Consider the following 14,361-nt stretch of genomic DNA (forward strand, 5'->3'; position numbering starts at 1 on the left):
TCTTTGTGGAATATGTGAACTAACTGGCAAATCCTCTGTTCATATTTTACATTTTTCAGTAACTTATTTGTAAACTTCGTTGTAATTTTTGGTGTAAGCTGCGTATTGATTTGGGGAATGAGTGCAATTATAAAATGTCTATGAACGTGATGTAAAATAAATTATATTTTCTTCTGAAAATATATATTTTTTATATTTTAAATAAGTATACAAGCCAATTTATACCCTAGCTGCTTTTATTTAACTTTTATGCAACACTCCAACAACATTTCCAATGACTCTGAACACTTTTGTTAACACTTCAAACAGCAATGAAAGGCATGTAAAAACAAACAAAAAAAAGTGCAAAGCAGAAGTTCATAGAAGAGTATAGTCAAAATTGTGTAAATGATTGCGTTCCACAAGGACTTTACACCAGAGGAGCTTCTTGGCGGGTCTTGGCAATAAAAAATAAAAAAAAGTCCAAACAAACAATACAAGCGCAATACTCAACATATATTTTCTCTGATACCTTTTGTATAAATTCTAACCTCAAGCTATTTATACAGACTGGGGGTAAATCCACTGGTTAGAGTTGTCAATCATAATGGTTCTGTGATGTGCCTTGTCAAGAGGCTAAAAAACATGCTGTTCAGGAAACCATAATATCCAGCCACCAGTCCTTTGAGCATTCATTCTTTTTCAAAAAATAAGTTAAAGAAAATTAAATAAAGTGCTTACAAAAAAAATAAACATGATAGTCCAAATCCTTTTGTTCTGCAATAAATTATCCACTCGTTTCAAGAATTTTTCTTCACAAGTTTTCAATGTAAAACAATAACAGTCCAAAACAAGAAAACTGGCCAAGATGTAAATTGCAAGTGAAATGAATTGAAAATTTAATAATTAAAATACATCACAGTGTTTATATTAAAATGTATTACCTACAGCCACAAAACGGTTTTGGATCATTGCTACATTTCTGCAGATTAAGTAGTCTGTCTAAACAATTCAGTCTGAAAAAATTCAACATTCAAGATCCTATATTTGGATACAATATAAAACCATGTGCAACATTCCACAACAAAGGAAAAGGTTTTTAAGTCCCAAGGATTAATCAGTAGTCCTCACATGAGGTGCACAGAAATGTAAACATAGATAAAAGAAATCAATCGTAACCCCATTAAATGGCACAATGGGGTGACTCTTTACGCCAGTTGATTATTGATTATCACTACAGCCTGAGGGGTTGTACATATCAAGCTCTCTGTTAAAGTCCGATGTTCAGTGTAAATGCATAGAAATCAATACTACTGTATGACCAGCATCTGCCCTGATGCTTACTGGGAGTTTGTTCCCGGACATCTAGCGGGAGAAGGGCGAGCTCATTATGGAGCAAAAGAAAAACGATCCCACATTTTTGAGAACACACAATGCAGCAGGAATGTGACAGAATATTTCTAAAGCCATGAAAGGAGGAGCAGAAATAAAATGGCATCTGCCAATAACACAAGCTCCACCTCCACCAGAAGTGACTTGATTTGTGTGATTACATGGGAAACTGGATGAACTGGAGAGTTAATATTACAGCAGTGAAATAATTTGATGAATAAATTAAACACTAATTTAACAACATGCACAAATAACTATTGAGTAAGGGATATCGGTGATGAGGAGGGCGGCACTATAGTTACACTGCAGGGTACAATAGATGCCAGACCAAAAACATTCCAGTGTACAGGACTGAAAATGAAACAAACCGTCTGATTGCTCACAGGCACACGACATTGCAAACCATCTTTCAAGTAATTAAGGAAAACAATAAAAGCACTTTTACAAAAAGGAATTCAATATTGGAAGGGAAATGTTGGCAGTATTGACAAATGAAATGTAAAGACATTCAAAAAATCTATCCAATAGTAAGTAGTAAACAAAGAAAAACATGAATTTGTATGTGGCATGCTTTTACAATGGATATGACTAGGCCCTGATAGAATCTGCTGAATTCTTCATTTTTCTTGCACTGATTTTGGGAGCCAAATTTACAGAATAGATTTAAACATAGCAAAATGTTTTTAATAGAGTGCTAGATTAATTTGTAGCTGAAAACATTACCAAATTTGCCAAACTATTAAATAAACAAGCACGCATGCGTCCGGTCTGGGTATGACTAACCATAACCATCCATTCTCCCTTTAAACAGCCATCAATACAATATTTTAACTTGTATGTCTCAGAACTTCATAACTCCAGTGAAATGTCCTATGGATAAAGAATAAAAACCCTGTTTGTGTTCATGCTTTCTTTTCATTCCTTCTGTCGAAAAATGTCAAAAACAGTAGCTGCATGTAAATTGCATTGTAATTATTTAAAATAATTGTACTGTACAGCATGTAAGCAATGAATGCTGGTAAAATGAAAACAAAATAAATATATACTGAACTGAAACTTACAGCCATTAAACCACTTTTTTTGATTTACACTACTTAGTGACACATGATTCTTTGCCAAAGTTAAAAAATATCCCTACTTCGTCTCCCTGTGTGTGTGTGTGCATTCAGGTGTGTGAATCCAGTACCAGCACCTTGCACTCACGCTTGGCAATTTTGTCGAGTGACAAGATGTTCCTGTCTGGAGGGAGGTACAGCGGCCGTCCAACAGGAGAGCCCACGGGAGGAGTGATGGCCCTGCGCTCCATAACACTGCCTGTCCTGTAAGACACAAACAAACATGAACCTATGGCCATGTGCTGCATAAATGCGATGCTCATGATTTGACAAAGAAAACTTTTGAGGCAGTTGTAAGAGGATGTACCAGTTTACTATAGGCTATATCAGAGTTCCTGCCTATGTTGACAGTTCTAAATAGGGATGCAACGATACCATTTTTTCTGAACCGATCCGATCCTGAAAATTCTGAGTATCTGCTGATACCGATCCAATCCGATACCAGCGGGTTTTTTTAAATCGATGTAGAATTTCTATACTTCTGTGCGTCTGTGTGTTACTCTTTTGTGTGTTAAACACAATCTACTACATATAGATAACATACTTTTAATGAAAAATAACAAATGAAAAAATATATAATCATAATAATAATTACTATTACACAAAAATACTATTATAAACTTGGTTTATAATACAGCAAAAGATACTCTAGAAAAATCATGGAAAAATCATAATAATTTTATAAAACCTAGTGAAACATCTTTATTTACAATTAAAAGTGAATAAGTGTAGGACTAAATCTGGTGAAATTATACACATTGCTCTTTGAATTGTTGTAAAATACATTCATGAAAAAACAAGCAAATACATTTATATATAAATATATAGGCTACTATAAAATTAAAAGACATTTCTTTTAAATCTATAGCACAGTAATGAAGGCAGCAACATATGATAGATAGGACAGAACAAGAAAGACTGTTAATAATCTTTCATTGCGCAGAAGTATTATAATAAGTAAGGCTCAATATAGAGCAGCAGAAAGCGTTTATGCGCATCCCGTACGCAGCCCTCTGAGTCTGCATAGAAACGTTCAAAGTACAAAGGGAAGAGATATTGATGCGTAGTGTATTAAATCTGTGCGTAAGTTTATTAAGCCTTTTCTTTTAACAGTTTTAAACCTCAGTAACCTGCGCTCTTGAACACGCAGTTTGAATGCTGAATGGAGGAGAGAGAGAAGAGTTTACCTGAACTTAAATTTAAAGACTTAAATATTCATCTGTACCTCAGATTAAACTATGGAACAGCTTCAGAACACTTGAAATATAGTGCACGAAAACGTTATGGTGCTTTATACCTCAATTGTACCTTATATTGGGCTCAACAATAACACAATAGTATACGCACAATATCGGATTTGGATCGGTCTCGTCTGACCGATACCCGATCTGCAGAAAATGACCGTATCGGAGTCGATCCCGATCCTCGGATCGATGCACCCCTAGTTCTAAATCAGTCAACTAAAACAATTTTGTAGAACAGGTGTTTTCCACAAATACTACTGTAAACATATTCATGTAAAGTCCCATTAATACTGTGTATAATAAGTCCCTGTGTATTCTTGCTGAATAAAAGTATTAATAAAAAAGGTATTTAAAAAAATCTTACTGCATTTTTAAAATTCATTAAAAAATCTGTTTAACTACTTACTATTAAAAATGCTATCAACAGAAAAAAATTAATCCAAACAGAAATATATATAAAAAAGTATTGCTATATTATTGTTAAACACATTAACTCATATAAGTGTGTATAGTGTATATGTGAGAATGAAACTGTAAGATTGTACCATATTTACTGTACCGTATTTCTTCTGTGTGTGTGTGTTTAACGATTTACCTTGTGAGGTGAAACTTTGATGGTTGCTGGTGAGAAAAGGATTGAGAGCGGCCCAGACTGAGACTGGCCTGATGTCGGTCCAGAATATCTCTGACAGCTGGACTTGACGGACTGTTCTTGCGGGACAAAGGACGAGCATCAGGGGGAGGGTTGGACACGGACGCTGTGAACTGTAGCTTCAGTTTCATGTGCTGACTCAACTAAAAACAGAGAATACAATAGCAGATATTGAGGTGTGTACATCCAGTAATGTAACTCACTGGTTTTGTTGAAGGAAGTTAAATAAAATACTGAACTGCTCACATGTCTCACACACACACGTAATGGCTTTTTACCTCAAAAAGACCTGCTCTGAGTATCTGGAAAGCCACACTGACGGAAAGGGTACTGCCTTTTCGACAGTAACCCAGGTTACTGAGAGGAGAATGACACACCACTGCATTCACTGCAGGATCCTCTTTCTGTCCTCGACCTGAGAAGAAGAGAAGATCAAAAACCATGAGGACATAAATAGAAAGTAATGTTATATTTATAATCAAACACCGATAAATCAGGCACACTGAGATGTGCTGCTCATGCAAGATATGCAGGTTCTAATCTGACCCTGATTATGTCCTAATCTTCACCTCACCATAATTTCTGGTTCTCTCTGCAATTTCCTTATCAATAAAAAAGCAAAATCATTAAAACACAAAAACAAATAAGCATAAAAAAGAAGCCAAAAGCTACAGTAACATTCAACCTTCTATTCATAAAGATATTTAAAAATCAAATATGAATTAGTTTGAAAATGTTATTGTCTATCTGCAATGCAGTCAATATGCAGTCTGGATTCTTTTCCTTGTACGTGTTTGATGTGCTAAGCCTGACTTTAGCTCATCTGGCATTACATTACAAATACTCACAAACACAGCTGTAGCCTCAAACTCTGTGTTATCTACATCTACAACCATGAACCACACTCCTTATGAGCAAATAACATTTAGCGACTTTGATCGAACACTCTTCTTCACACTATTTTTGACCATGATCCAAAAAGTCTTTCTCCTCCCTCTTCAAACCAGTTTTGTTAATGTGTACTAAAATTAAAACTATTAAAACATTGCTTTTGTTAATTGCAATAAAGCTTAAATTAATTTGAAAATATTTATTATAAAATTAGAAATGGTGCCTAACTAATAAAAATACAACAAAAGCACATAACAAAATTATTTAAAAAACGTAAAAAAATATATAATACAAAATTGAAAATATAAAAATAAAAGCCAATACTATAATATTAAAATAACTTAATCATATGCCTACCAGTAGGAGCATTTCTAGCATTTCATCAATACTGATCCCTCATCAAAAAAGTGTCCCCATATTTTAATACTCTTTTTTTACATATTATGGATATATAGATATAAATTGTCTTTACCTGCAGTAAAAAAACAGTCACAAGCTGCCTGCCCAATAAAGTGCTTCACAGCTGACAAACTGATGTTTGCTACAATAGATTGTAGGTAAAAAAAAATCCACCTCCTCCACTATCTTCTTTTTGTTTTCAGACTTTAAAAAAAATCCCATTACACCACTGTAAGAAACCGCTGCAAATGATTCAGTGCTTGAGTGAACTGTCCATATGAATCAAACTGAATCACAAACAATTTCAGACCTTTTAGCAAACCTGTTTAGATCAGACCGATTAGATCAACGAACTCATTCACAATCTAGCTTCACTAATTCTGATGCTAAACAGCTAATAGAAATCACTCACCATGATTTCTGAAATATCAGAGAAAATGATTCTCAGGTGTTACATGTTAATATATTAAAGCACGCACACTAATCAATTCAATCACCATGCACACCCATCTGTTCTTAAACTTATGGCACTTGATTTTATTGTTTTACTCATCCTCACCTTCAGGTGTCCAGACTAGTCGGACTGCCAGGAAGTCCTGCAAGTTGTTCAGAAGGGTATATCGCACCCGGAAATGCTCGTGAGCCTTGACCGCACTGGGGCAGCTGGCGGTCATAATGAAGCGCGGACGGTCCAATCTCACACTAGGGAGACTATAGTGAGTGTAGATAGAGTTGGTGAAGGGCAATTTAGAAGTGGACCACTGTAAGACTGCAACTAATGGCACCTCTAGTCCCTGTAGCAAAAAGAAACATAACATTTAATTAATACTATTTATTTTTTTTATATAATCAAAGTTTTAAATTATTGCAAAGAAGATAAATGGCTGTGGGATACATATTTGTAGCCTGTTATCACACAAAATATCATGACAGCCCACCTCATTTGAATCATCTTGTGGCTGGTTATTGAGCTGCAGCTGAAAGAGAAAGTTCTGCTCCTCTAGAGCACTGAGCATGCTGGGAAGGTGACTGGACTCACTGTCCATTCTGTAAAATGATGCCATGGCAACTTCTCCTGACTGGTGACTGAAGACGATAAACAATGAGATAAACAGTAATACAACAGTAATACAAACTCTCTCAGATGCATCTGGCAAGGGTAAAAAAAAGGTCATGTGTTAGAGTCCCAGGGAAAGCAAGAGCTGATAAAATGTAAAACTGTAACTTGAATGCAAAGTAAGTCGCTTTGGATAAAACTGTCTGCTAAATGCTAATGTAAATGTAAATTTTTAAAAACATCAAATCATGGGCAAAAATCCTTGTGCATGATTGTATTTTTCCTTAAGCCATCAAGAATAACAATTACATTTGCATTTCCTCAAGGACATAGCAGTGCTATTTCAAAAAGTTTGTTTTAGGGCTTTTTAAATATTATTTTGACATCATTACGATCAGTCACTTTTTAAATGCAGAACATTCTATAACTTTTCTAAATTTTGTGATACATTTCTTAAAAAAAAAATATATAGCCAATAAGTAAACCAATATATCATGCGTTATCTACAAAACAATATTGGAACGTTGAAGTGTGTCAAGCTGGATACATAGCAGAAGTTTTATTAGCAACAGAATTTATAACAAACCATAATCAGAATGTTTGAGTGTGCGAGGTCACACATAATGTTTTCTCTTACCAAACATTATCCACCAGCAGCACCGAGCCATCTGGCATCATTGGTAAGTATGAAGCATTGAAGTTGGGAAGGATTTTGACGTCACGCACACACACTTCCTCTTGAGAACTCCCATTTAACACTGAAACAATCCAGCGTTCAAACATACATAAACAGGACGTCTATCACATAAAGTTACAGGAAACCACAAAAATAAGAGTCGGTGCATGCACTAAAACACTACAGAACTACTGCCTACTTATGAACAAATGATGTCTTCTGATGTGCTTATACTATAGCAGTGGAGACAAATTCTATGTTTGGAACTTTCCAGCCATGAAGCAGAGGAATGAAACTGAACCAAGTACAAGTCCTATGTTTTTTCCAAATCTTTTTGAATATAGTTGAGAGATTTAAAGAAAAGACATCCAAGCATCCTCCCTTGAAGACTGGGTGGGTGGATATGGGGAATCATTACTTCTAGTTATGAAAAATTCACAAGAGAGGCTTCTATTTTGAAAAAGATTTTAGGACAATGAGAATCACAGTTACACTGACAATTAAAACACCTGCATGTCATCAAAAGTTTGGGGTTGGTAATATAATGTTTTTGAAAGAACTCTCTTATGCTTACAAGGCTACATTTATTTGAACAAAAATACAGTCAAAATGCTAATACCGCGCGATATTATTAAAATTTGTAATGTCTGCTTTCTATTTTAATATATTTTAAAATGTAATTTATTCTTGTGATGCAAAGGTGAATTGTTTATAGCAGCCATTACTCCATTCGTCAGTGTCACATCATTTCTCAGAAATCATTCTGATATGTGATATGGCGCACGGTTAACATTGCTTATTATTATCAGTGTTGAAAACAGTCAAGCAGCTTAATATTTTTCTGGAAACTGTGATGCAACCCCCCCCCCCCCCCCCCAGGACTTTTTGATCAACAGAAATTTTAAAAGAGCTCTCTGTAACATTATAAATGTTTGTAATGTCATTTGTGATCAATTTAATACATCCTTGCTGAAAAAAGGTATTATTTAACAAAAAAACAAACAAAAACTTAATGACCCCAAACTTGTGAACAGTAGTGTGTATATATATCATTTGTGATTATAAAATGTGACCCTAGCCCTAGTAAAATGTAGCCAACAATACATTGTATGGGTCAAAATTATCCATTTTTCTTTTATGCCAAAAATCAGTAGGATATTAAGTCAAGATCATGTTCCATAAAGATATTTTGTAAATTTCCTACTGTAAATAAACTTCATTTTTGATTAGTAATATGTGTTGCTAAGGACTTCATTTGGACAACTTTAAAGGCGATTTTCTCAATATTTAGTTTTTTTTGCACCCTCAGATTCCAGATTTTCAAATAGTTGTATCTCGACCAAATATGGTCCTATCCTAACAATGCATCAATGAAAAGCTTATTTATTCAGCTTTCAGGTGATGTATATAAATCGTAATTTTAAAAAAAATTATCCTTATGACTGATTTTGTGGTCCAGGATCACAAATGTGAAAAAGAGCTAGAAATAGGGCTGACATTACCTTTGAGGACAGTTAAGTGTCTCCCGGAGACTGTCATTTGTTGACACTTTACAGTCGGAGGGGGCAGGACATTAAGTGTGGTGCTGACTGTTAGCAAACAAGAGAAAACAAGACAGCACAGGTATCTAAAAAATGATGTTTAACAGTACAAGGGCTTTCCAAAACACATGCCATTTCAAGAATGTAAGTGGCACAGCAGGAAAAACTAAAACCAAAAAACAGCTTTATTGCCAGGTATGTTTGCACATACGAGGAATTTATTTTAGTGACAGTAGCTCCACTGTGCGACAGAATGACAGCAACAGGACAGGACACAGATAATAAAAAATTAAAATAAAATAATGTACAAATATACAAAAATGGACAGTGTGCCAAATAGCACAAACACAATATACAAAATAGACAATTTGGTATGTAGACACTGACACTTACAAGAACAGCAGATAAAGAAACAAAGAGAAATAATGAAAGGAAAGCAATGGCGATGAAGTGATGAGCGAAAAAGGCAGATCACTGAGGTCCTAAATCAATAATGACAACATGCAGTATTGTGATGAAGGAAGCAAGAGCTCACCCTGCGCTTTGAAGGTGTTCAGATCCTGACGAAATGCTTGGCAGGGGCTCTTTTGTTGGAGAATGCTGAGGTAGCCATGCTCTTGGATCTCAGCTTTCTCCTCTTCTTGCTTCCACACAGTTACAATTATCTGCATTGAGGTAACACACATACATTCACATGTATCAGAGCAACACATGCAACATGACCTAGTGTGATTTTATCTACATTTCTTACCCACACACTCACACCGCTTTGCATAAGAACCTTGCACAAACTTGTACATCTAATCAGCAACACAAATGTGTGAACTTCCTGTTCTATTTACTCCAATATCAACTGAAAATACTCTACCATATGCTTGAATACACAAAACACAGAACACAAAAACACATACATATCAGTCATACCTTCACTTTGAGAGTGTTGACAGGGAGCTTATCTAGGGACACTGTCAGGGGGAAGATGACCTCATCGCTTAAAACAACAGGCTCATCCACAGGAGACTGAAAAAACAAAGTGAAACACTTCAAGGTGATACATGGAACAAGCTAAAAAATTCCCAAACCCCTGGAGGTCCATGAAGGAGTTTTCAAAGCATGCTTCAAAGAGAAGTGCTGCACTAATATATTCAGCATCTAAAAGTTTTTCTTTTTACAGGAAATGCAGCAAACCCCATCTCTGCATGTGCTGAGAGTTCACAGTTTTTCTCAATCACACATTTTTCGAAACAGCCTTAGCATTATCTAAACTGTAAGTGCAATTGTCACAACTGTTTGCTGGAACATAAGAAATCTATTCTCACCCAAAACATTTAATTCATGCTTCACAACATAGTTGTTGTGTCAGTGACTTGGCCAGTGGCACCAAAACACATGCAATTTGCTTACATTCAAATTGAAACTTTGAAGCACTAACTAAAAATATATTTCAGTTGATCATATTTGAAGTAGCTTGCATCGATTCTGTTATTTGCCTGTTTAATACTGCGAAGCTGCTTTGAAACAATCTGTATTGTATAAAGCGCTATATAAATAAAGGTGACTTGATCTGTTGAGCTGCATGTCATGTGACCATTAACCGACATCAGAGAACATGTGACGTTTCATTATATTATTGGAAAAATTAACTCAAAATCTCAGCTGACAAAAAAAGTTTAAGAATGCCTGTTGTAGAGTTTGTTCTTGTACTTCAGAGACAACATCAAAGCCATATAACCTTGGCCTACAGATGAGTTTCATAACTCTATAATGTCTGACTTCTGAAACTGGATTGGTGCATTTAAAAAGATTTGCACTACTGCGTGTGTGGCTAGAAAAGAAAGCAGTGCAAATAGGAGACTAAGCCCTCATTTCACAGAGGTATGGACCTCTGTTTGAAAAATTAATCGCCTTACTTTGCTTCTTATGAGAGTTTTGCAATAGGAAAAAACACAGAAGCATTAAATGACACCTTGGTGGGCTGTCACAGTTTTGTTAGGTGAGAAAAATGTGTCCTAAACTCTTGATTTAAACTTGTAAACTTTAGAGGAATAGTGCAACAATCGGATGTCTGATGAAGGCCTAAAAGTTAGCCAAATTGTCATTGTTTTTAAAGAAATTAACTGCCTATATTTGTGGAGTGAGTGTTTAACTTTTCTTCTTAAGTTTGAAATTAAATACAGGAATTATATGACTTTAATCTTCGTGCCCTTTTAAAGTTTCACATTTACATTTACCCAACTCTTGTTTGTTTCAGAAGTGGTTTTGGGTTTTTACTTTATCTGTGCAGATTCATGAACATCTGTGTTCGTTGACTAACTTTTGATTGCTTCACACTGAAGCTGATTGTTTATCTTCTGTCTTGTTCTTTTTTGTCTGGTTTTCTCCATCTAATACTACAAATATCAATATATAGGACATAATTTGGTGTTCACATGGCATCACCTCATTGATCATCACCTCACCACCCCGAAAATGGCTATTTTTCTAGAAGATGTTTGGAGTCTTCATCTTATGTGACTTAATATCCTATCATTTTATGATATTTCTCAAAAGTGCTGTTCATTTCCTTTTGTATAAAATCTTCTTTAGTTAACAAAACATTACTAAAGTCAGGACTGTTATAGAAATACATTGCATGAAAGACACATGGGTAGCATTCTGGCCAGAATACTAAAACAGGAAGTCCTTTCCAGTGCTGTGACTATCCTCAATTATAAATTGAAAGAGACTGTGTTCTGTACGGTTCCCAGACATATGAAAAGGCAAACACATCTCTCAAACAGTACAACAGGAAATATCATCACTTCCGTGTTGTTATTATCAAATGTATTTGCATGCATAGCAGTGCATTTTAATTGTACAAGGAACAGCTACTCTCCAACAGACTGCAGTGTTTGTTTAAGCACCTGTACAGGAGCCTTGCGAAATTCCCTCACGCCGTTGCCGGGGTTTTTGTGAATGAGGAGCGGCTTGCATTCCCTGAAGCCCCGGTACCTCGGGCCCCCCCGACCTGCGCAGCCCACCTCCGCAGCATCATCATCGTCCGTGTCCTCCACACACTCGTCCCCGCTGCTGTGGTAGTCATGATACAGAGGCTGTGTCCGCTGCCGGTTGTCGCCGGGGCTAACGCTGGCCACGGCGCAGAGAGAGCCGGCCAGCTCCCTCCAAGAGCGACTGCTGTGATGCTCCGAGCCGCATCCGTCAGATCCTGACACCGACGCGACGCTCTGAGAGCGCAGAACCAGCAGAAAGCGCACGGTTTCCCCGAGATAAAGGTGACTGCGACGCGGGAGGGTGCGGTATTTGGAGGGGTCCGACAGGTCTGAGATGGGGACGGCCGGGAAATACATAAAGTACTCGCATTGCGATTCCATCATTAAGACCATGACCATCACAGCGCGCTGCAAACAGACATACAGCGAAGGTATCCGGTTAGCCTGAGCAGCCTGCAAATAACACTCCCATTCAAACAAGAATCACGAAATTAAACGAGACCGTTTTACCTTTCACCTCAGTTATTATCACGGTTTCCCAGATTGAAGAAAAATCACATTCATCCTATTTTGTCCCATTTCGGTTAACGTATACGTTACAATACATTCAAGTGCGCTATATATGACAGGCACGCTTATCGAGTTAAGATGGAGTAGAGCGGGATAATAACTAGGCATGAATAGTCGCTTGTCGATAAAGGTAAACAATGGGCTCGCTGTGTGAAGGCTATTATATTACATTACTTTGTTTGTAATAGTGTTCAGTTGAAATGTATTATATTATTATTTAATAATAATATAATACATACTGCTCTGCATCTAAGTTTAAATGTAAAAAAACAATAAAAACATTTATTGTTATTGTGACAGTTATTGTTCAAGCTAATGAAGACAGTAACATGGTAAATATGGTTAAACCTGTGTTCTTGTTGAAAAAAGTAAGCTTTAGATTTGTCTTTCTTTTTTTTTGTCATGCATTTTGCCCCTTCCTTTATTCCTTTACATCAATTAATGCTTCATTATACATTTCTTTAAGCTTATTTCATTAAAGGCAACTCATATTAAATTGACTGATTTTAATGTTTGCATATTGAACTTTGAATTCAAAATAATTATAGAAGAGTGATTCTATAATTAGGGGTACGTCATGTCCATGGACTATTATCAATTTTACTAATTTTTCATTTACTTTTCTCTTCAAACAATGATCACTTTTATATAAGGGGACATTTCTAATTAATTTAATACAAAAATCCAACAAATACCCATATTTTATCTTGCAAAAATGGCTTATTCTATACTGGAAGTTGCTGTTTTTGTGCTGTCCGATTTGGTAAATGTGAGGTTTTGCTCTTCAGATTAGCTCTAAAATACATTTTTCTGCATATATTTCTTATAATTATTTGTGCAAAATAATCATTAAATTATGAGAAAGGTGTTTTAAAAAATATTTTGCTCGTGCATCTACATTAAATCATCCATTTTGTGTACGTCCGAGAAATCAATGTCAACTGTGTTACTCACTACAAAACCCCCCAATAAATCAGAAATGGTTTGTTCCAAAATCACGTCCAACATCACTTGATCTATTTTCCTTTTTTGGAGGGAAGTTTGAAGACGGTGTGGAAAGTTATAACTTCTCCTCTTCAATATTTTATCTATATTATTTTCTACACGTAGAGTAGATTAATTGACTGTCAACTGTGTTATCAACATGTTCTGGTGAACTTGCTTCACATGTTATATTTATAAATATGTAGAGAAAGAATATAAAAACATAAGTTAATCAAGGTCATGTACTAACTAGTCCAAGGTCAGTAGTTTGCACAGGGCCCTAAAATGGGCGAAATGTCAACTGTGTTACCCATCATATTTTCAAATCAGTTAGACAAATAACATCAAAAACTCTGGTGAATACTCAAAAACCTTCAAACAAATGTGTTATCAAACATGTGGTACTTCATTCACGTTTCATTTGACACAGAATTTGTCCGTAACACAGTTGACAAAATAATGAATAAAACGTTAAATTTCATTAACATATTTAAAAAGTCATTAGAGCTTAACCTTGCCAAATAATTAATTTAGCACATTCAGGGGATATATTATTCAACCACCTAGTTTATCAAAAAAGAATACTCATTTTCTGACCTGAAATGTATCCCTAAATAGAATGACTCAGCTATTTGAGAGTATTACATACATGTGGCCACATGTGTTAATTGTGTTTCTGTTTGCAGGCTAAAGGTCACAGCAAGAGGCCATGAAAAGACACGTGCAAACTTACAGTTCCAGTCCCTATTTCCATTGTGTTTAACTTTGTATATCCAACATGCATCCTGTAGAAATGACCTCATCTGATTACAGAGATCCTGAGGTGCATGATAAGAATACCAAGCTATTACAAAACATCAGAAACAAATTC

General features: G+C 35.7%; 1 protein-coding gene across 1 annotated transcript; it reads right to left on the reverse strand.

Moving 5' to 3' along the window:
- Positions 1–220: 220 nt before the first annotated feature.
- On the reverse strand, positions 221–12,591 carry LOC306879641 (trafficking protein particle complex subunit 14-like). Its single transcript, XM_079432775.1, has 11 exons — positions 12,447–12,591; positions 11,850–12,344; positions 9,871–9,966; positions 9,482–9,611; positions 8,908–8,994; positions 7,367–7,487; positions 6,611–6,758; positions 6,232–6,466; positions 4,661–4,797; positions 4,326–4,525; positions 221–2,690 (listed from the first exon to the last, which is right to left on the reverse strand). The coding sequence occupies exons 2-11, from the start codon at positions 12,333–12,335 to the stop codon at positions 2,537–2,539; spliced, it is 1,794 nt and encodes a 597-aa protein (XP_079288901.1). The 5' UTR covers positions 12,336–12,344; positions 12,447–12,591; the 3' UTR covers positions 221–2,536.
- Between the last annotated feature and the right edge of the window lie 1,770 nt (positions 12,592–14,361).

This window comes from Barbus barbus (genome assembly GCF_936440315.1).
Source record: "Barbus barbus genome assembly, chromosome: 1".
NCBI lineage: Eukaryota > Metazoa > Chordata > Actinopteri > Cypriniformes > Cyprinidae > Barbus > Barbus barbus.

What these genes read in the sequence shown, in the direction of transcription:
- LOC306879641 (XM_079432775.1), bottom strand. Translation starts at nt 12,335, where the DNA reads ATGGTCATGGTCTTAATGATGGAATCGCAATGCGAGTACTTTATGTAT. An exon ending in TCAACACTCTCAAAGTGAAG is followed by an intron (nt 9,612 to 9,870) that starts GTATGACTGATA and finishes ACCTCAATGCAG; the next exon opens with ATAATTGTAACTGTGTGGAA. An exon ending in ACACTTAACTGTCCTCAAAG is followed by an intron (nt 7,488 to 8,907) that starts GTAATGTCAGCC and finishes GGATTGTTTCAG; the next exon opens with TGTTAAATGGGAGTTCTCAA.